Source organism: Cylas formicarius, unplaced genomic scaffold, assembly GCF_029955315.1.
Source record: "Cylas formicarius isolate icCylForm1 unplaced genomic scaffold, icCylForm1.1 PGA_scaffold_3__17_contigs__length_32017465, whole genome shotgun sequence".
Taxonomy (NCBI): Eukaryota; Metazoa; Arthropoda; class Insecta; order Coleoptera; family Brentidae; genus Cylas; species Cylas formicarius.
The window spans coordinates 30,980,633-31,002,186 of NW_026844326.1; the positions used below are offsets into that span (position 1 = coordinate 30,980,633).

At 37.2% G+C, this 21,554-nt stretch overlaps 3 protein-coding genes across 9 annotated transcripts in view; 2 read left to right on the plus strand and 1 right to left on the minus strand.

The window, feature by feature from the left end:
* Positions 1 to 8,248, minus strand: part of LOC132699099 (structural maintenance of chromosomes protein 5) — a 20,762-nt gene extending 12,514 nt beyond the window's left edge. For 2 of the 4 annotated variants that reach the window (XR_009618472.1, XM_060665585.1), the window contains exons 1-7: positions 7,176 to 8,248; positions 6,942 to 7,120; positions 6,622 to 6,889; positions 6,352 to 6,574; positions 2,850 to 3,111; positions 1,417 to 1,679; positions 1,190 to 1,356 (exon numbers count right to left, since the gene is read on the minus strand). Coding sequence is in view for 3 of the 4 variants with exons in the window: in XM_060665585.1 (XP_060521568.1) it covers positions 1,190 to 1,356; positions 1,417 to 1,679; positions 2,850 to 3,111; positions 6,352 to 6,574; positions 6,622 to 6,889; positions 6,942 to 7,120; positions 7,176 to 8,226 (2,413 nt within the window). In the remaining variant the exon portion in view is untranslated. The remainder of the gene's footprint in view (positions 1 to 1,189; positions 1,357 to 1,416; positions 1,680 to 2,849; positions 3,112 to 6,351; positions 6,575 to 6,621; positions 6,890 to 6,941; positions 7,121 to 7,175) is intronic. The other 2 variants (XM_060665588.1, XM_060665587.1) reach the window with 2 other exon arrangements.
* On the plus strand, positions 3,119 to 10,700 carry LOC132699100 (tRNA (guanine(26)-N(2))-dimethyltransferase). 2 transcript variants are annotated; one of them, XM_060665589.1, is made up of 8 exons: positions 3,119 to 5,652; positions 8,763 to 8,904; positions 8,966 to 9,223; positions 9,271 to 9,645; positions 9,698 to 9,857; positions 9,907 to 10,118; positions 10,170 to 10,475; positions 10,528 to 10,700. In XM_060665589.1, the coding sequence occupies exons 1-8, from the start codon at positions 5,352 to 5,354 to the stop codon at positions 10,610 to 10,612; spliced, it is 1,839 nt and encodes a 612-aa protein (XP_060521572.1). In that variant the 5' UTR covers positions 3,119 to 5,351; the 3' UTR covers positions 10,613 to 10,700. The 2 variants fall into 2 exon arrangements, with proteins under 2 accessions (XP_060521572.1, XP_060521573.1); XM_060665590.1 differs by lacking the exon at positions 3,119 to 5,652 and adding an exon at positions 8,651 to 8,706 and having other exon boundaries at positions 10,528 to 10,699.
* Positions 10,701 to 14,273: 3,573 nt separating this feature from the next.
* Positions 14,274 to 20,950, plus strand: LOC132699711 (zinc finger protein 883-like). Of its 3 annotated transcripts, none has more exons than XM_060666561.1 (9): positions 14,274 to 14,360; positions 14,554 to 14,965; positions 15,019 to 15,214; positions 15,274 to 15,549; positions 15,608 to 15,732; positions 15,832 to 16,039; positions 16,191 to 16,342; positions 19,901 to 20,169; positions 20,226 to 20,950. In XM_060666561.1, exons 1-9 carry the CDS (start codon positions 14,314 to 14,316, stop codon positions 20,623 to 20,625), a joined length of 2,085 nt encoding a protein of 694 aa, XP_060522544.1. In that variant the 5' UTR covers positions 14,274 to 14,313; the 3' UTR covers positions 20,626 to 20,950. The 3 variants fall into 3 exon arrangements, with proteins under 3 accessions (XP_060522544.1, XP_060522546.1, XP_060522545.1); XM_060666562.1 differs by having other exon boundaries at positions 14,338 to 14,494; XM_060666563.1 differs by lacking the exons at positions 15,832 to 16,039; positions 16,191 to 16,342.
* The last annotated feature ends 604 nt before the right edge of the window (positions 20,951 to 21,554 follow it).

Here is a 21,554-nt window from a genome sequence, read left to right on the forward strand (position 1 = left end):
ATTTTAATAATTATGTCTGGGTTTGTCACAAATTTTAAATGTAAACCTTGTCTATTGGGTTAGGTAACGTTTTATCTATTTGTATTTTACTTTATTTTTTCATGTTTAATTGATCACTATGGGAAGATGCTGAACATTATGTAATGTGCAAAAGCATACATCGACATATCGTCATATATCGACAATTCCAGAAATAGCCTTAAAATATTTCAAAATTCAAAATGGCCACCCTTACAGAAGAGATTCTGTATGTCATAATGAAAACATTAAAGCATACAAAATTAAAAGAACAAAGATAACATTTTAATGAATGAATATTTAATATTAATAATTAAAGAGTGATTAAAAAAAGTTTAAAGATACCATTAGAAGTGTTACAATTGAATAAATAAAATTTAAAATATATATAACTCTTTTTCCATTGGTAAAATTATAAAAATATTTAATCAATTTAATAAAATAAATAAAAAAAATATATGTAATAAATAAATGAATATTTAATATTAATAATTAAATAGTACTTACAAAAAAAGTTCAAAGATAACATTAGAAGTGGTGCAATTGAATAAATAAAATGCAAAAATAAAATTCAAAATATGTATAACTCTTTTTCAATTTGTAAAATTATAGAAATAATATTTAATCAATATAACAAAATAAATAAAAATAATAAAAATATATAACAAACAAATGAATAATATTTAATAGTGATAATTAAAAAGTGCTTTAAAAAAGGTTCGAAGAAATCGTTAGAAGTGTTACAATCGTATAAATAAAATTCAAAATATCTATAACTCTTTTTCAATTTGTAAAATTACAACAATAATTTTTACTGTTCTTCATTTGTTTATAAATACTGACAATCGGGAAAATTCTTAACCTTAAATGCATGAAGTTTGTAGCACTTGGAGGTTTTATTTTGATATTAATGTATATATGGGAATAGGTGTATTTTTTATCTTTTTGTTGTGTTTTCTATATAACTCAACTTAAGTTCAATTCTAGCCGGCTTACAAAACTTTAATTTTATAGATTGCAAGTAGTCTCTGCAATATATTGTGTATAACCGGTAACTTACAACCAATATTAATTAGTTATAATACGCCCCCTATAGGTCCTTTACCGTAAAAAGATTTTTTACATATATTATTATTAAATATTATTATTGTTATCATTCAATACTCCTTACTTGATAATCTCTCATAAACTTGTTTGAATTCCTCAAACCCGTCGTCCGCGGGGGTGTACCCGTTCGACAACTCCTTCGCTCTGGCAAGTTGGGATTTGGCCTCCGTCATCACGGCATTGTATTTATCAGTGATGGCGTTTAACGTATCCCGAAGCTCCAGCAGCTTTCTGTATCGCGAAAAATGACAAAATATCAAACACAAGAGTGATTTCGAATTAGACGCCCACCTCTTCGAATCGATAATCACATTCTCCAAGTGGTCCAGCTTTCTTCTGTGCGCCTCGATTTTAAGACCGTTCAATCCGTGTTGGGTAAACATGGCCTGCAGTTTTTCAAAGTCGTCCTTCATCGATTCTTGCAGCAGTCCGATGGCGTGCGCCAACTTTTTCACTTTCACCTTCGAGCTCGTCCGTATCCCTTCGGGACTTTTCTTGTTTTTCCGCATGCTGTTCAAGTGCTGCTCCGCCCCTTGGATTTTTATTTGGATCGCCTGACGACATATACAGTGAAAATTTCCCATAGCGAAAAATTTTATTAGGTCTCCATACAAAACCATGTATATATCTCTATACCGAAAGACAAAATGGCACATCGGTAATTAATAGAGTCTCTTACCTTCTCAGAATTCCTTACCCTAGCAATCTAATTACCGGAACCTGGTCGTTCTGGTAATAAGCGATTATGTTAATGCCTTTATCGGTATGTATAAAAGCACACCGTTGTTTCAATCAGTTCTAATTTGACTCAGTGAATACGGCGAGCATGGCGAGTAAGCGAGAAATTTTATCTCTAGATGATAAAGTTGCATTAATTCGGGAGATAGAACGGGGAGAAAAGGAAAATGATGAGGGACGTCGATACGGACTTACACGCCTACAGTTCTAGTAAAAGTTGCAGTGGTTCCATCAGCAACGTCTTAAAAGTGTACCACTCTCGTAAAACTAAAAGCAGAAAAGTTTGCTGAACAGCTTGGCATCATCGATTTCAAGGCTTCGGAAGGACGGTTGGGGAAGTTCAAACAGAGACATGCAATAAATTATGAACAGATAAGTGGCGAAGCCCGTGATGTCGACAAAAACGTCATTGACGATTGGTTGGAGAAGACGTGGCCAAAACTAGCAGAAAAGTACCCTGCTGACGACATTTTTAATGCTGACGAAACTGGTATTTTTTAGAAAATGACGTCAGATAAAACTCTTAAATTTCGAAGCGAAAGGTGTGTGAAAGGGGAGGAAAATATCTTCTCTTAGATAACTGCCCTGCAAATTCCCATATTCCAAATCTACGGAATATTGAATCGGCATCTCTTCTAGCCAAAACAACAAGTGTATATTACAGCCGATGGACCAGAGTGTAATAAAAAGTCTTAAGAGTCGATACAGGAAAAACAATTGGAAGTGGATAAAGCAGTTTCAAAAAACAATTACGTTTACAAGGAGTTTGAAACATTAAGTGTAGTTCTTCAATATTTATATAAAATGTTTCTAAGTGGATGCTAAAATATGTATATAAAATAATTAAATATTACAGAACACATAGGCGTGTTGTTATTTATTTTTAACTATTTAAAACGGAAAAAAAGCAGTCCCTTCAATTTCGCTATATAGAGTTTCGACTGTATTTCAAACATTACCCCTTCCTTTTTGAGGTTATGAGTTACCTGAGCCCGTTGCTTCTGCCTTTGGCTCTCGTTCAGTTTCTCCTTGAGAATTTGTATATTTTTGTTGAATTCCGCGATCTGGATATCGTAAGCCCTGGCTTGTTCCTTGAGACCGTCGATGGTCCTTTTAACGTGGTTGTAACGGCCCTTTAAATTTTCAAGCCTTATAACGTCAAGGGATAGGGACAAACCCCCGTCCCCCCTGATGACGTCCTGTTTGGCGCTACGTTCGCCAGAATATTTAGAGTAGGATATAAAATACCTAAAAAGTACCGGGGTTAGTTTAAGATACGCGAGGAGAGGGATGCAGTATATATATAAGAAAGGAACTAAACTATCTGCAAAACGATAAGCATAAAGTACATATTCAGGACTGCAGTGTTGAACTGCTTTATCTACCAAAGCAGAAGCTTACATTTATAGGCATCGTGAACTTTTTGCCACTGAGCTACTGGAACAACAAAAAAATGGATGTATTATTGTAGGAGTTATGAACTTAGAAGCAATCACAAGCTATCAATAATTATAAAAACGTAATAAAAATGAATGGCTTTAAATTCGAAAACATAATACTGCCAACTAGACAAACTAATACCACAGCATGTATCCTAGATCACATAATAACAAATAAGACTTAACATGCGCAATCAAACTGGAGGACAGGGACATAATGTACGTAGAATTGAAGAAACTGATAATTATAAAGAAGAAGGAAACATTAGAAAGAAGTTACCTAAATGAAGATAAGTGGCTCAAGAGTGTACAAGAAAAAGTGCAGCAAAATGAACCAACAACTACTGGATAACTAAAGAATACCTAACCAAACTTAAGGGAAAAGACAAGCTGTACGTTAGATGGAAAAAAATGAACAACGAATACTGTAAAAACGAATATAAAAAAGCAAGAAATGAATTAAATAACTTAAGAACAACGCTCCAGAAACAATACGCTGAAAAGAAGTTTAATGAAGCAAAAGAAAACTCTAAGAAGATATGGAAGATTTTAAACGAAATAGCGAACACAAAGGAAAACAAAACCGAAAAAATACATCAAATAATTAATGCAACTGCACAACCGACTAAAGACGATAAAGAAATAGCTAAAGAATTTAATATACACTTTTCAAAAATTGGAGACACTTTAGCCAACAAAATAAAGCAACATTCCAATACCAATTTTGTAGAAGAAGTGGTGGCTAGCATATTTCTGGAACCAATAACGATCCTAGACATAAAGGAAACGATTAACTCATTAAAAAATATTTGTGCCCCAGGCATCGATGGTGCAACAAAAAAAGATCTGCAAAAAAGGAGCGCACTACGAAATGAATAATTACGGGCCAATCTCTCTACTTAGCCACTTCAGCGAACCTACTGGAAAAAATTATTAAGGCAAGATTAATAAAATTTATCGAAGCTAAAATTAATTTTGACAACCATCAATATGGATCGGTTGTTGATATGCTGGAATTTATGGCCAAGAACAAATATGTAATAACAGTGTTTGTCGATCTTCAAAAGGCGTTCGATACTGTCGCTATTAAATAAAATGAGACTTCGTGTGGTGTGCTAACAGTTGATTAAATCCCATTCTACGGCCAGAGAGCACTGCACAACAATAAATAGTGAAAGCTTCCAACGTCGGCATTGCCCAGGGATCGGTATTAGGGCCACTACTGTATTCGTTGTATGTACAAAGCAAGGTACTTCAAATTTGCCGACGGCACTGCATTAGTTTACTCGGGTGATAGTGCGGAACAGCTTGAAGGACTTGTTAATAAAGATTTACAGCAGTATTTTGAGTGGTAGTTATAGCACAGATAACAGACTTTCCTTAAACGCCCAAAACACAGTTTACATGATATTTAAACAGACAGGAAAAGCCCCTTGTAACCTAAATATAAAAATAAACGAAGCGGCACTCAAAAAAGTGTGTGAACAAAATATCTATGGCTAACTATCTCTGAAAATCGAACTTGGGATAAACATATTGAGACTGTAATCGACAAAACCAAAAAACAGCTGCTTTATAATAGCCTCGTAAAACCACACCTGAGATACTTTATACCTTATTTAAAAATATGTGAACTTAAGATATTAGAACAAACAAAATTAATTTACTTAATGCCAAACAAACTGATTAAAACAAATGTGCAACTGACTAAAAATGGACCGTGTTACAGCTACAGTACAAGAAGCAATTCTATTAAAGCGCACTACCAAGAAAATGTGTCATAACCGTAAAGACTTTATAAGAAAAAATAGAATATAAACTTATATTAACAAAATATTATATTTAATTTTACTAGAATATTATATATATGCTTTCAGTCACGTTTTTTGTAAGTAAGTTTTATTGTTAACTTTTTACTTAATTACTTATTATAAAATTAGGTTTATATGGCATTAAAGACTCTGCACTAGAATGGATAAAGAACTTTTTATCTGATAGATCTCACCAGACTAAAATTAATAATAATGTTTCTAATCATAGGGATAGCAGATGGGGGTACCGCAGGGAAGCGTGTTGGGTCCGCTATTATTTATTATTTATATGAATGATATGCATCAGGTTTTAAAAATCTCCTTTGTTAACTTATTTGCTGATGACACGCTTATTTCAGTCTCTGGAAACGATTGCAAAGAAATAGCTACCAAACTGAACACCGAAATGCAGTACTTCTACGAATGGCTGTGTCAAAATAAACTGAAATTAAATAGATCCAAAACCAAGTGCATGGTTATCGATTCTACGGTTAACTGTCAAAAATGTTATAAGTCGGGGTATTCTGTGGATATACAAGGTAATAAAATTGAGTGTGTTTCCGAAAATAAATATTTGCGGGTGATCTTGGATCCACAATTAGGCTTTAGTAATCATGTTGAATATCTATGCAAAAAAATTGGTAAGAAAATATGGTTTTTTAACCGTGTATCGCGGTTTTTATCGCAGTGGACTAGGACATTAGTGTATAATAGTATAATTTTGCCTCATTTTTCATATGTTTGTTCATTGCTTATATTTTGTACAAAAGAAGATTTAAATAAGTTACAGTTACAACAAAATAGGGTTACGAGAATCATCCTGAACTGTGATAGATATACTCCTATAAAGAGTAAGTTAGACCAGCTAAATTGGCTAATTGTCGGGCAGTTCATTAGAAGAGCAAGTTTAATGTTGGTTTATGGAATTGCGCGCGATCACTTACCAGGCTATCTTAAATTATGGTTGGTTAGTTACGGTCCAATCAGCACTTCAATGTTTCTATGGTAAAAACAACAAATTTACAGAAAATTCTATTCTAGGATGGTGTTTGTAATTTTAATGAACTGCCGGATAATATTAAGGGCGCGCCTTGCCCGAGAGTGTTCAAGAAGAGACTTACGGGGTATTTGCGATAGTTTTGTTTATGCAAATTTTACTTGCTTATGTAAATAGCCAAGTGCTAAATTAAAAAAAAGAGTTCTGAAAAAAAAAAAAAAAGAAAAAATCTGTCACCCACCTATGTCGATCGCTGAAAAACAAATTAATTCCCCTGGGCACACGTTCGTAGCAGGCATTGGTGGAAACGTCACCCACCGGAATATCGTGAAGTCTATACGTCCTGCATAAGTACCTCATGATTGGTTCGGGCGCAGTAAACAAAGTACTAACGTAAGTGTAAAAACCGAACTTTCTCAACCTTTCGATCGGTACATTCGGAAGGAATTTCTCGCCCACGATTCCTGTAAAGAGACGTAAAAAAAGAAGAAGAAAAAAAAAAAACACTCGCCCTTTGACACACCCGAATGCACCACGTTGACGGATAGTTTCTTTTCTTGTCGTAAACACCTGATGAGCATATTCATATCTTCCTTTTCGACGCAAGTGAACGCGAGTCTGTCTTGCAGCGGTATGCACGCTTCCAAGTATTTCGCTTTACTATTATCCAATATGTTCACTTCGAGCATTATGGGTTCGAAAATTTCCCCACTGAAAAGGTGCTTGTTGTTCCGGAGCCACAAAACTGCGGCATACGCGTCACTATTCAGCCTTCTTAACTACATGCAAACGAACGATTTATTCTAATTACCGAGGACAGTACCACCATACCTGCTCAAATCTTTGTTGTTTTACATTCTCAATATGGACCTGTTCATTTTCCAATGCTTTCATTTCGGCTAAACTCGTCCTAATGTTCTGCTCAAGCTCTTCTTTTTTATCTTGAAATGACGCCATGCGATTACTGCACTGTGCAATTTGATTTGTAATATAGGATCCTTCTAGGCCCTCTGAAATGGATGAAATTAATAAATGTCCTGTCATATACTGTTCGACAAAAATCACCTTCTTTATTTCTGGCGATAGCCGCATCGTGCAACTTCTTCATTTCTTCCAGCTTTTTTACTGTATCCTCAATTTGTTGATCCCACTGTTGGACCTCCGCCAGCTCGTTATGCATTTCGTTTTCAATTTCGGCCACTTTGGAGCAAAGTATTTCTACCTTATCATTTGCAGCGCCAACATTCTCTTCTATATTCTTTATAGATTGCAAGATTTTGGAGTTGGCATTTTTAAAATCCATTATCTTTTGTTTGCAAGAGTCGATTTCTTGTTGCATGGGTTTGAGTTCATTCTTGTGCAGTTCATAGGCTTCGAGGGCTTTGATTTTATCCTCTTTGGCTTCATACAGTTTGGCTCTTACTTCTTCATATAAAGACCAAGCAATTTTCCTATCAATGTGTTTTATCATATCCTTATACTTTATTTTCCTTTTGAAATTTTGCACTCTACCTTCCAGGCGAGTGTTCTCGTCCTGCGCTTCCTGCAACTTTTTGGTCTGACTATTTGATAACGATAAGAGTTCTTTGTGTCTTTTTCTGGCAGCGATTAAGCAATTTTGCTTCTCTAGTAAGTCCTGCCTACACAATGCCACCTGAGTCTCTTTTAATAAATCTTGCTTATTAAGTTTAGCAAATTCTTGAACTCTATCCTGAGGCAAGAATTGACACAAGTTATCCACTTGAATGTTAAATCTTTTAATACAATTCACCACATCTTCTGCGAGACATCTTGCGTTATTTAGCTTCCATTGACTTTTACTTTGAGTATCAAATTCCCTTGTTACCTTAATGAAGTTTTCTTGATCATCTTGCAAATATATGTTTATTGAAGCACAACTACAGCCATGCTTAACATATTCGGAAACTTTGTTACCTCTTCCTACAACTTTCGGGCTACCTCCTAACCCAAGTATGATAGCGGCCACTATAGTAGACTTGCCAGTCCCGTTAGGGCCTATTATCATATTCAAATTTGGTCCAGGATACAGCTCGACGTAATTATAGGTTACGAAATTTTGTACTTGAATTTTTCGAATTGAACCCGGTTTAAACATAATATTTTCAAAAATCCATCAATACGCCTTCACTTTAGAACTCAACAATTCAACAATTCTTGATCTTCCCTTCTAAAAATCTTTGGCGGCAAAAGAAAGTTTATATAGAAAAACAAACCACGGACCGAAAAACTGTCACAGAAGATTAAATCGTTTTATTCTGACAATATATCGCAAACTCATGATGCTGCACCAAACCCACTTCGCTCATGGGTTAATTAGGATAAAAGGATTCAGGTCAAAGAGTCTTGATGCTGTTTTACACTAGCTTGCGAATTTTGGCAATTTTTTTCCGAGAGACAGAATCAGTCGTTTCCATTATATCTCTCAGAACACAGATCAGCCCGTTTGCTCCGAGGAAAGTGATTTTCTACTTTGTCACTCAAACTCAAACTAACCAAAACCAATCTTTGTATTCTGTGCTATCACTTATAGTGTGCCTGTACTGTTAGGTTGGGATGTTCAAAACAAGACTTTGCTGTAAGCAAATTTTATTTAAGGACGTAAAACTCTGACGATCTTGTTTCTGGTTGCAGACGCTAATCGTGTAAAATTCTTAAGAGGCTTTGGCTCAATGGAAAATTGCGTTGAGCAAGAAATAGTAGAAGGTTCAGCCAAAATACTGACCACTGGTAACGTATTTTATAATCCCGTCCAAGAATTCAATCGAGATCTTAGGTATTGCATATTTTGTATTTTGTATTAAGGTAATTATAAATCGAGACATTTTAATTTTTAGCATTGCAGTTATTAGAACATATGAACAAATTTTACACATAGAAAAAAATGAGGCAAAGGGGAAAGAATATAAGGGACTGTCTATTTTGGAAGCATTGTCGGCAACTGGTTTAAGAAGCATCAGATATGCACAGGAAATACCAGGCGTTAAGGAGATAATCGCTAATGACCTGTCAAGGAAAGCTGTAGAAGATATAAGGACAAACATTATCAGAAATCATGTGCAACATATAATAACTCCAAGCCATAGTGAGGCCACGTGAGTGACTGCCATTAAATTTTATTCAATTAATGGAAATCCTTTAGGATGCTAATGTATGAGCACAGAAAAGATAATCTATTTGATATCATTGATTTGGATCCATACGGATGTCCATCCATTTTCTTAGACTCGGCAGTGCAGTCAATCGAAAATGGGGGTCTGTTGCTGGTTACTGCCACCGATATGGCCGTTCTGGCAGGAAACTCCCCCGAAACCTGTTATAGTAAGTATGGATCTGTTTCGTTACGGATAAAAAGTTGCCATGAAATGGCCGTCAGGATATTGCTACGGTGTATTGAGTCACATGCAAACCGGTATAGCAGATATATCGTGCCCTTGTTGTCTTTGTCGGCAGACTTTTACATTAGAGTGTTTGTAAGGGTCTACAGTGGTGCTCAGAAATGCAAGCATACATTGAGGTGACTTTTGATCTTCGAGGTTATAGGCATGTATACTTATTGAAAATTCCAGCAAACTGGCCTACGTATACCATTGTACGGGATGTGATAATTTTACGCTGCAGCCACTGGGGATCACGAAAGTGAATGAAAAAAATAATCAAGAGAAATTTTGTCTTCCCGCTGCTTCTAAAGTGCCCGAAAATTGTGATAATTGCGGAGGAACTATTCATGTAAGCTATGTCACGTAGTATTTCGCAGTGTTAGAAATTTGGTTATTAGATAGGGGGACCGATTTGGGCCGCGCCCATACACAAACACGATTTTGTCGGTCAAGTGTTGAACATTGCCATGCAGAGTTTAAACACATTTAAACGAATTCAAGGTGTATTAAGCGTAATCTGTGAGGAGTTGTCCGATGTACCTTTGTATTATGCCGTGGAAAAGCTCGCCGGTACAATCCACGTGGAGACACCGCCCATGATGAGTTTAAGGTGGAAATCGTATCCAATTATTGATCCCACCTATTAGGCTTCATATTTAAGGTCGGCCATTTTAAACGCAGGTTACGAAGTGTCCTACACTCATATGAATAAAACTTCATTCAAAACAAATGCCCCGTCGAGAGTCGTGTGGGACATAATGCGCTGTTGGGAGAAAATCCACCCGGCATCAAAAAAACGCATCGCTCACAATCAAATAGCCGTGACTATTTTAGGGCAACGGCCAGAAAAAGAATATTCTTTCCAGGATCATCCCGAAGCAAATCCAGAGTCGAAGAAAAGAGGTTTTCTACGTTTTCAGATGAACCCTTTGCCATTCTGGGGCCCTGGTTCTCGGGCAACGGCATTGTATATTATAAGCCTGTAATAAAAATAACAAATTAATGCGTTTCCCTTTTAGACTTGGCCAAGGGAAAATCGAGAAAAGCGTGAAAAATCAAGGAAAACGGAAACGAGAAGTATCGGAAGAAAGTGCAACGAAATAAAGAGAAAAAACCTTAGATCTATTATAAGTTTTTTCAAATTGACAGTGCTGTAACTTTAAGATTAAAACATTTTCATCATTATAATCCTAGAGTTTCTATGAAACGAGTATAAAAAAAACAAAATAACTTTGCATTTGTACTAGTGAATAAGCGGACCCGGGCTATAAGTTTTGAGACTTTATAATAGTGCATAAACAAAACATTTTATTCAGCGCAATACTTTAATATAAATTAACCTGGCAAAAAAACAATTTGAAATTAAAACGCATGATGAACCGGTAAAACTGACCTTTGTATATCCTTGCTTAGAACAAATAACTAATACTACCACTCTCATTCGAGAACCAGGACAATATATTCCATATTAAAAAAAGAAGAAGAATCTGCGTCATTGTTCATAGCCTACATTCTCATTCTGTGTTGCTCTGTGACCGCATTCGTTAACTTCGCGCGAAATTTTAACCATTGTTCAAACTGGCCGAATGATCTTAGTCCTGTTGGTCAAAAAAAGAAGACTAAGCTACTTGTCTATGGTCACGACAGATGAAAACCGCGTCCTTAGCATTGTTGCGCAAATGAAAATTAAACCATTAGAACGAAGTATACTTTCCAAATTATATGCAACAGGGCAAATATTGGTGGAGCCGAGATTCTAAATTTAACTTATTTTCGTTAGCCAAACCAGTAGTAGTAGTTGCAATACTATTTTAGATTATGCGGGAGTAAAAATAAGGATTGCCCTAAAAATGGATTTGTTAAGAACATTAGAAGATGGTACTCTTCATGATCGCAGTAGAAAAGAAAAGCTGTTTACAGAAATCGATTTATCCAAGGCTTGTCACGCTGAATTGGATGAAAGCATTGTAGCGTTACAGGAGAACCCTAACATAGAAACTGTTTTTATTGAGGATGAGTTGGATAAGCCAGATTTCATTGAGGATATTCAGAGTCTTGTCGATTATGTAAAACTTGAAAAGGGTTCAAATAATAATTCGGACATTACGTCAGAAGTTCTCGAAGATAGAATTTTAAAACCTCCCGATGGTTCCTGTGTAAAAGTAATCAATTTTAGTTCACCCAATGGAGAAAGTAGACAAGTACAAAGCAACAAATTGCAGATTCAGCCCCCCAGGCACACTTTACCAAAGAGTTACACTCCTGCACAACAAAAGAAAATAAAAATTGAAGGGTGCGAAGAATGGACCCAAAATGGTAAACTGACAATTGGGAGCTTACTGGCCTCTCAAAAATTTCCCAAGCCAGGTTTAATGCAACCAACAATGAATGCCCAAAGCGATAACGAAATACTGAAGAAAACCGCTTTGACTGTAAGGTGCCCGACGGTAACGAGTCAGTTCAAAGGGCAAGACGAGAACAAGAAGTATATGTATGTGCCCAGATATGTGACAACTCTGGATAACTTTGGAAACCAAATTGAATTAGAGCTTGTAAACTGGAATAATCAGTTAAGTTATGTACCAAAACGAAAGTCTGGCTCCATAAATGCCTCGTTGCCCATAAATTCCATAAAGCTGCAGGTAGACAATGGCCTTTCATGCGAGAGTAACTGGGGAGGAGAAAGTTTTGATTCCGCACAGCTGGTCCATTCCAAAGATGCGGTTATATTAATATCGGATTCGGAAGACGATCAAGCAGGATCCCCACACAGGCCGTTGGTATACACAAATTGCAGTATTTTACGTGACAAGCATTTCAAATGCTGGAGTTATCCGGCCAGGAAAAGGAACCTTTCTGGCTTCTCGATGACAGATCCTCTAGGTTTTCTACAATCAGAAAAGCAGAGGTGCCGAAAATGTCTCAAGAATGTAGAAAATGCGTGTGTGATGCTCAGCCGATCATTGCTAATCCTACAAAAACGATACGAACCTCGAGATGGTAACGTTTTTGGTAAATTTAAATTCGTAGAGGTGGACGAAATTAAATCGGGGGAGAGGAAGAAAAGCGTCCTTAACAAACAGTTCCGGTTTACGGAACCGATAACGAAGTTAAATTTGCCCCAGTCCGAGAGAAAAAGGCGTCGGGGCCGACCCAGGGGCCCCAATCGCAGACATTCGGACGTATACCCCCATTCAGGCCTAACGGGGTCAGATGCCGATACCGGTTCTGATTTGTTGCTAACGAGAAAGGTGGTGTTTATTAACGGGGAGAGGGAAATGGGGCAGTACGCTATGCCGAGGAAACGCAGGCGTCAATTGAGGGAGGTTAATCCTTACAAAAAGGAATATTGCCTCAAGAGGAGGGAGCCATTGAATTCAGATTTTGAGGTTAATAAGCAAACTGAAACCGATTACGGTGATAAACCATATAATCTAAAACCCTGCTATGTGGAAATCAGACCAAATAAGTTGGTCATCGAGGCTTTAGATAAGTACTACGCCACTAAATTTGACGACACTTATATGACGCAGAGAAAACACTTTTATCGGGTTTTCAACGAGAGGATGGTGAAAGATTTGAAAACCTTTCAGCAAAATCTTTCGGATGTGAAAGCTCTTTTAATTCTAAATGAAAACAACTTGGAGGGTATGGAGTTCGAAGAGAACTATCCAAAGTATGATTTGGTTTTCCCGGTGGGGAATGACGGTCATTTTTCGGAAAAACTCATTCGGAATGCTTATTTCGTCGATTCAGTGGAGAAGGGTTTCATAATGCTAGTGGATTCGGAAATTCTTTCGAGGCATTTACTCGGTAACACTTACAATATTTAATCGCGATAACATTCTGTATGAAACGTTTGTAAATATTATTTTTTTATAATCCTTATTTTTAGAACAGGCATTGTATTTATTTTATTTTTTTTTTGTTTATATAGTGTAATATCTACAAATAATTCTAGTAAAATAAATGCAGATTTTTTAAACACCTTATTTTAAACCAATGTTGTAATTATTAAGACCCTGTTTCTTTTGCCATAAGGGCCCAGGTTGTCCCTTTTAGATTTAGTATGTAATGATCGACATGAGAGAAATATATTTTGACAACCGCAGAATACATTTTGTTTACTATTTACCAGGACTAGGCATGAGTCTTATTTCAGCAGCAGTTCCAATTTTATTATATACCGGGTGTTTTCTAGATATTTTAATGAAATTTGCACGCCACTGATTTGTCTTAAAATAAAAAATATTCTTACAATGTCCATTTCCAATTTTATCTGATTTTTTTCAATAAGTTGTACGGTTTTCGCTTTAAAAAAATACAAAACCTCTGCATGGGCATAACAATATCGTAATAAACTCGACCATTCTATTTGTAACATAATAATGCTCGGATATTTTAAACGCCAAATCAATGAAGTTAAAAACAGATGTCAAACAACCGCCTAGAAAACACAGAAGTCTTACACACAGCCTACTACAACAAGGAATATTTATAAAGAATTCAAAAATACACCTCGTATTCGTATTATTTTTTGAAGTATTTTAATAAAGTTACGTGGTTGTTGTCCTCTTGCTAAAAAGCGACCTCACAAAAATTATGGGAGTTTAAGCATCATAATCGTCCGCCAGTTATTAATATTTATTATCTGAAGCTTTATCTGAATCACTTTTATGCTGTAATTTGAGGTTAGAAATCATTCCATGGTCATGACGTTATTAGAGCTACATCAAACGTTGATTTAAGTCTGGTTTGTTTTGGTGAGGTTGCCAGATTGCCTATAGTTTAACCGACCAAAATTGATGTGTTTTTTTTTATCTTTGTATCCAACTTCGCGTGCATTTTCGAGGTGTGTTTGATGTGAAGTTGCTTGTTCCGGAACCGCTCCAAATTCAAAAAAAGCTTTACGCAAATTAGTTCTCACCGAAATACTTTTCCGGTACACGTTAAGTTCGTAACGATCGGCGGCCAACTTTTCGTTCAGTACCATTTTATCCGCGCTTGGTAATGGCGCTATCCCTCACATGTCCTTTATGTTGTAGCGAAACATTTCCGAATACAACTTCTCTTAAGTATCACCTGCTGAGTATCGTGGGCAACATTCTGTGTTCCTCTTGCAACAAGAGGTGCGATAGCATTTTAGAGTTGATTCAACATTTAGAGAAGGAATGCGTTGATCAAAAGTCTATGAAAATGCTTGGGAACATTAAAAAGGAACCGGAGGTGAACAGTGCCCCTCACCAAGGAATTTCCGACAGAAATACGGAACCTGCAGTAGTTTTCGTCGATTCCGGCAGAATAAAGCAGGAAGTAGAACCTGAAAGTAATGATAATGCGATAGAAGGACCTGTCGGTGATCCAAATTTGCAGTATTCCTGTGAGATATGCAATATTAGTTTCAATTCCATCGAGGAGCATTTGGCAAAATACCACGAAGGAGAGGAAGTGCTGTTGGTAAAATCTTTGACTTTGACACGTGTAATTTAGAGTTACGGGTATTTCTTTAGGAAACTGATAATGATGAACCTTTCCAAAACGCTAACTCTTCTGATATGTTCGACGACGATAGTCAAGGTACCGAAAATGAATTGGAGGACAATGCTGCTAGTGCGGAAATCTCTCATAGCAAAAACAATCAATTTCAAATTGACGAAAATAATGAGAATGAAGAACCACTGACTCACAAATATCTGTTCGACGGTGGTAAGTATTTGTGGGATATCGCTAGTTCCCTTAGCTTTTCGATTCTTGTGTACTTTTAGAGTTGACCAAGCTTACCGAGGAGCAAGTCGCGAATATCGAGGACAAGTCGAAAATTATAGAAATTCATTGTTGTCCGGTATGTTCCTTGCAATTTCCCAATCTGGGCCATTACCATAAGCACAAATGTGCGAAAAAGAAGATGACCAAAGAAAGAAGAAGACATCCCAAACCCAAGGAAGATACGAGATACAGGTGCGCGTTTTGCCAAGCCATTTACATGAGCCTCATAGCCCTGAACGATCACATGAAGTCCCATTTGGTGCAGGACGAGTCGGGTATGTCGACATTTTTTTTTATGGGTTTCTTAGGAACTCTGTTCAAATGAAATTTTAGGTAGAGTCATAAAGAGAACTATAACGTTAGCCCCTCATGTGTGCGAAGTATGTAACACCCAGTTTCCATCCTTCAAATCCCTTCGGTTACATAAGAGGATGCACGATCCTGTACAGCAGAAAGAGGTACTTCGAACTTCACATTTTTGCACTTTTCTATTTTATGATTAGTTATATTTCTACCCGAACACCCTTGTTAGAGTTCACGGTGCCATTGTTGTTTAGATCGAACCTCCGGTAACGTACTCTATCGATAACCAAGATGATACTCCCAACGAACGAGAGATGTTCGAGTGTACCGTTTGCGATAAAAAATACGATAAAGAATACGAACAAGTGCACCTCAAATCCCATCAAAACGTTGACTATTTCGTTTGCTCCGTTTGTAACAAACAGTTTTATACCAAAGAGAATTTGGATATGCACACGAAAGGTAGAGTTTGGCCCCGCTCGGAGGTCTGATTGGAGTTTTATTCTGTGCCCCCGAAAATCACCGCGGTGTCGGGGCAAGGCACCGAACAAAATTTCCAACAGTCACGGGCAGGTCGCGACAGGTACTCCGCGCTCAGACCGGAAATTTTCAGCTCATTCGAACGCTAAAAGGTTCATATGTTCGTATTGTAAAAAGCCCTTTACCAATGACGAGGCCTTGCAAGATCACGTTACGAATCGGTGCACGAAAAGGCTTTACGAGTGTCAGTACTGCGGCAGGAGGTTCTCTAGGCCTCACGAAAAGGTAAGATCGCTAAGATTTTTAAAAGTTTTCGATGAACTGACATTGTGCCCCATGCCTGATGGTTTTTGTGAACTCTAACAGGGCGGCAATTAAAGTATACCTTTTTATTTAAGAAAACTTTATTCTACGGGGGGGCCAACGTTAGTCCCCAATTTTGGGGCGGGTTCGTCGTGCTGTGGTACACTTTTGGCTTACTGTTCTGCTTGCTTTACAGCAATTTTAGTGAGTGTACATTTCTTGCCTGATGTTTTTTTTTTTTAATTACGTTCTTTTTTTGGCCACTGCTGCTAAGGCAATTCGGCCAGCTTCTCGGCAGTGGCAATAAACTAACAAACAATTCTGGCAGCAAAATCCAACTGAGTGCGGTGAAACAATATGGAATTAATATGCGAAATTAGCATTAATGAATGACTCACACAATTGTGATTTTTCCCAATGAATAGCACAGTTAAAGGGTACATGACTTGAATCGCCTAGTTCTCCACATTCTGCTCTCTGTCTCTGGAAGGTTTACTTTAAATTCTATTTACACATAGTTGTGATTTCTCTTCTATTCAGATCCAGCTTATGGAACCATTGTGCCTAATCCTATGAATTTCCATCTGTCCCTCCAAGCGTTCCGGAGGTTATGCTTTAATTTAGGAAAACTCCCTAAAAATCAATGTTTTATTCTCCCGTGCAGCCTTAGTTTATTTTTAACCTTCAAGGTTAAGTAGTTAGACATTGCATCCATCCCAGTGTTATTGATTTCAAGGGCACTTTTGGAGTCTGAAAAGAGTTCTGAACTTGAACAGGGCTTCACAGGTGGGCTTTTATAGAGTGGATCTAACAGTGAATACTTTTTCTTGGAAAAAAGGAATAGTGTTCACTGGAAGTGATATATAACCATCTAACCGCTGCTAAAGAATCGTAAATCTATGGCTGTGACGTAGGTGAAGTCCTGTATTGGCGCTTTTACTATGTAAATGCATGGAAGTAATCTGAAACTGAGTAGCTAATATAGCATTTTGTTTGGATAATCACTCGTTATTTTACCATACTTTCTAATTATTTTTCGGCAGGTATCATCCTGAAAAGATTTTCTTTTTAAACTAACGTTATATTTTGCTTTTAAATTTCTGAAGTTCATACGAATTATCGTTCTCACCATACCTAATAACTCATTTTGTAAGTCTCTTTCGTAATCATTTTCAGTAAAATGAACTGAGCAGACATAGCTTTTATCTGGATTAAGTTTGTCCTCTCTTCTACATAGAACTATCCACTCGTTCCGAATAGTTCGGGATACTAGATCTTTCCCTTTGAGAAAGCGATGAAAACTACTTTTAGAGAACTTGCTTTTTCATCAAAATAGTTATTGCCCTCGTACATCTCGTTTCAGGCAAACCTAACTATTTTTTGATGTAACTTATCCCACTGAAAAAGGTAAAAGAAATGTATTTCTTACTTTTACCTATATTATTATAAAAATACCGTTTTTCTCTGTTCTCGCCATTCAAGCACATACAATTTTAAAGTATTGGTTAAAGCTTAAAAACACTGTTTTGTCCAAGTTTTTTTTTTACAGAAATACAATTAACACAAACATAAGCGCACTACTCACTAGTTTAAATTATTTTAATTGTTCAAAGAACACAAAATACAATGGTTTAATACGCATTCAAATGCGTTGACAGAATACATAAAAACCGTTAGAGGACTTCGATTACGTCACAAGGGACCACGTGTGATCGATAATTTTGGCGAACGTATGTTTTATGGGATTGGGCAATCCTATTAGGTTTACGACTCTTGGGTGTGGACTTCATATACTACTGAGCCTCGAATTGAATTTTGTTTAATTGGGCAGGGGTCTTTCTTGAACAACTACCACCTAAAAAAGTGACTCCATAATCCAAATGGGGTCTGCTTTGTAAAAGGTGTGCCCCCCCCCCCCCCTCGCACCAGATTGTACTTATAAATCGCATCAAATTCAACCCGCCTGAAGCTTTCTGTATCATGTTTCTAATTTGTGACTTTCATGACAACTTTGGATATGTGATACAATTACTCCATGGTATAGTTCGAGTGTTGAGGTGAAGTCTGGGGAGACAATTAAAATTGTAGTTCTTCCAGGACAAATATATAGCTGCAGATTTATTGCGGTTAATTTAAAGTCCTACAGAACTGATGGTTATTATGAAGATTGGCTTTAATGAACTAAAATGTATAGTTATCGACAATAAATTTGAGATAGCGTTCGTATCCGAAATGTGGGTCTCGGAGGCTGATGTCTTTGGACCATTTGAGATTCGTAATGACTGTTTTTTTTAGAAAAGATCGGAATTTGATGCCCTATCAGAATTTATTACATTTAAAACAAAAATTGAAAATAGGGTTTACTCATTGTAAAAAGCACATTTCAAAGAACATATTAAAAGTGTTATACAGTAATAGAAAAATTTTGGGTCAAAAGATAATAGGAATTTTGTGTATGGTTTTCATCAATCAATCAACTTTTTTAATAAAAACTATAAACGATCCTTGAGTCGTGAACAAATAGTTTATAGGCGCGAATCTAACAATAATAATATATAATAAGCAATTAAGGTTTACATACACATTTAGCCAATTTAGGTGGTCTAACATACTCTTTATATTTATATAACACAGTTCAGTATTTAAATCTTAACATATTAAACACTAACCAACCGCGAGACACAGTCAAGAACCCCTATTTTCTTACCAATTTTTTTGCATCTTGATTTTAGATCAATTCCTAAATATTTAATTTCGGAAACAAACTCTATGTTATTTCCATGTGTAGCATCTATTAAATCCGGGAGGGTCTTAAATACGAAACCTAATTTAAACAATTTACTATTCAAATGAAGTGGGTGCAAATATCAGAAAACGTAAAATTACATTAAGGCGTATAAACATTCGAGAACGGCCATCTTCTAGTCTTCGACCACCACCTTCCTGTTCCTTTATTTTGGTACCCTGTGGCTCACTCTAGCGGGACCGTACTTTAATGAGGCGTTCTGGTCCCCGGCTAATTGCTCTACGGGCGGATAGATGGCGGTGAGGGTGTTCATTTGTTACACCCAAATAGCTACTAGTCTTATAGAGGCACTGCATATGCTAATAGAACAGGAACTCGTGAAGCACTATGTAACAAAACTTTGAGAAGGTCCGATCAGTATGCACATACGCGAGATTTGAAATTTCGTTTTTAACCAAGGGCAGCTCTAATTGCAAATGGTGACGTTGGACCCATAAGACCTTGCGGAATTCAACAACCAACATGGCCGCTGGCAGATCGTCAATGGATGCTGCATTTGTACCCTTGACCCTTCCCGCACGCTAGATCGGGGGGTAATTAGATATTTTACAGACGGGAGTAGAAAAAGTTCCATTCTAGCGCAGAGTCTTTAATGCCACATAAACCAAATTTTGTCCCCGTTAATAGTATCAAATCTACAAAAACACGCAAAGTCGTCTTTTATTGTTATCGTTTTAAAAGCTGACATCAAGACCGCAGAATCGACAATTTTTACAGCGAGCTTAACCCCGCAGGTGAAGCACGAGCGTATTCACACGGGCGAAAAGCCCCACGTGTGTCAGATCTGTGGCAAATCTTTCCGCGTGAGTTACTGCCTAACATTGCACATGCGTACCCATTCTGGAACCAGGCCCTACGAATGTCAACATTGCAACAAGCGCTTCAAGTCTTACAGCGTGTACAACCACCATATGATGACCCATTCGGACGCGAGGAACTACAAATGTCCTTTATGTCCGAAAGCCTTTAAAACCAGCGTCCAACTGGCAGGTCACAAGAACAGGTACCAGTAAGAGCACTAGTCGTGTGTTCACTTGGTCACTTTTGTCACATTTCCAGCCACACCAAGCCGTTCACTTGCACGGAATGTAACCGACCGTTTTCTTCCCTCTATGCGGTGAGGGCCCATATGGAAACACACAAGCGAGAGAACAACCTGAAATACGACTGTTGGCTATGCGGCGCGACCTACGCCAGGTCGTTCGCCTTGAAAGACCATATGAACACCGCCCACTTGAACGACAACGCAGCAGAGCAGAACGGCGACGGTGTTCTCGTGGAACTCGAACCGGACGAACAAGAAACGGAGCAAGTGGAAGAGGAGGAAGCGGAAATGAACATGGAAGAAAACAGTTTGGAGGAGGACCATCAGGAGGTGGAGGAACTTGTCGAGGAGTATCACTCAACGCAAGACGATGCGACAAACGAAGCGGAACCAGGCGACGTTACCGAATCGTAATCGCTTATAAATAATGTTTGTGATAGTCTAAGTTTACTGTATTTTTGTTAAATCAGAATTAAATTCCAATACTATACCTCATTTTTCATGACTGCAAAAACAACCAAAGTTTTCGGAAATGTAGCTTTTACTGGTTGGTCTTGCGTATACGGGCACATTCTTTTCCTTACATGTTCGACAGCAAACAAGTTCCCAGTGGGTGGGCTGCCAATAATGTTCGGATTTAAAAATAAATCAATTTTTCAGGAAAGTTACGACAATAGAAACTTTTCGTAACTCCTGAAATTCGTTGCTATTGCTTATGAACGGGTTATAACCGAATTTATTTCACGCCATTTTGAATTCAATTCTTCTTATTTGGGGTGGGCACTGCTACTAGCCAATTTGCCAGCACTATTTGGAACTGCCCCAAATAATCGAGACTGTTCTACTGGGGAAGTTTACTTTTCAGACTTCTGTTTTTAATTAAGAGGCATAATGCTGCTGAGGAGATAGGGTCCGTTAGTAGGCGGGCTCAGAGCACACAATATTCAATTCAATGATGCGTTTCACAGATAGCTGTTGGGCAAGACTACCAGGATCATTCGCCCAAGCACACAATATCTAAATACAAACAGTTTGAACTTCTTTTTTATTGACGTTAGATTCTTCTTTTTTACTTCTGTTGGCCAACTCAGCTAGGATCATTCGGCATGTTCTGGGGTAAAATGTAGTCTGTTCTTTCGTTATTTTCAAAATATAAAAATAAATATTGTAAAAGCGAGTATAACGAGCAAATAATTTATTATTAATTGATAACTCACAACGTTTGCTATTTTCGAAACTTATCGAACAGCCAAAGATCAGGAGGTACATCTCCTCTACATAGACCTTCAAAAGGCTTATGACAGCATACCTCTAGAGAAACTATGGGAGGCTTTAGAAAAAAC

Bases quoted from the DNA above. Each gene is read 5' to 3' on its own strand.
- LOC132699100 (XM_060665589.1), top strand. From the start codon at position 5,352: ATGGGGGTACCGCAGGGAAGCGTGTTGGGTCCGCTATTATTTATTATT. The intron at 5,653-8,762 runs GTAATAAAATTG...TTCTGGTTGCAG, and splicing joins GTATTCTGTGGATATACAAG to ACGCTAATCGTGTAAAATTC. The intron at 10,476-10,527 runs GTATATTATAAG...TTTCCCTTTTAG, and splicing joins GGTTCTCGGGCAACGGCATT to ACTTGGCCAAGGGAAAATCG.
- LOC132699711 (XM_060666561.1), top strand. From the start codon at position 14,314: ATGTGTTTTTTTTTATCTTTGTATCCAACTTCGCGTGCATTTTCGAG. The intron at 14,361-14,553 runs GTGTGTTTGATG...TTTATGTTGTAG, and splicing joins ACTTCGCGTGCATTTTCGAG to CGAAACATTTCCGAATACAA. The intron at 16,343-19,900 runs GTAAGATCGCTA...TTAACCCCGCAG, and splicing joins TCTCTAGGCCTCACGAAAAG to GTGAAGCACGAGCGTATTCA.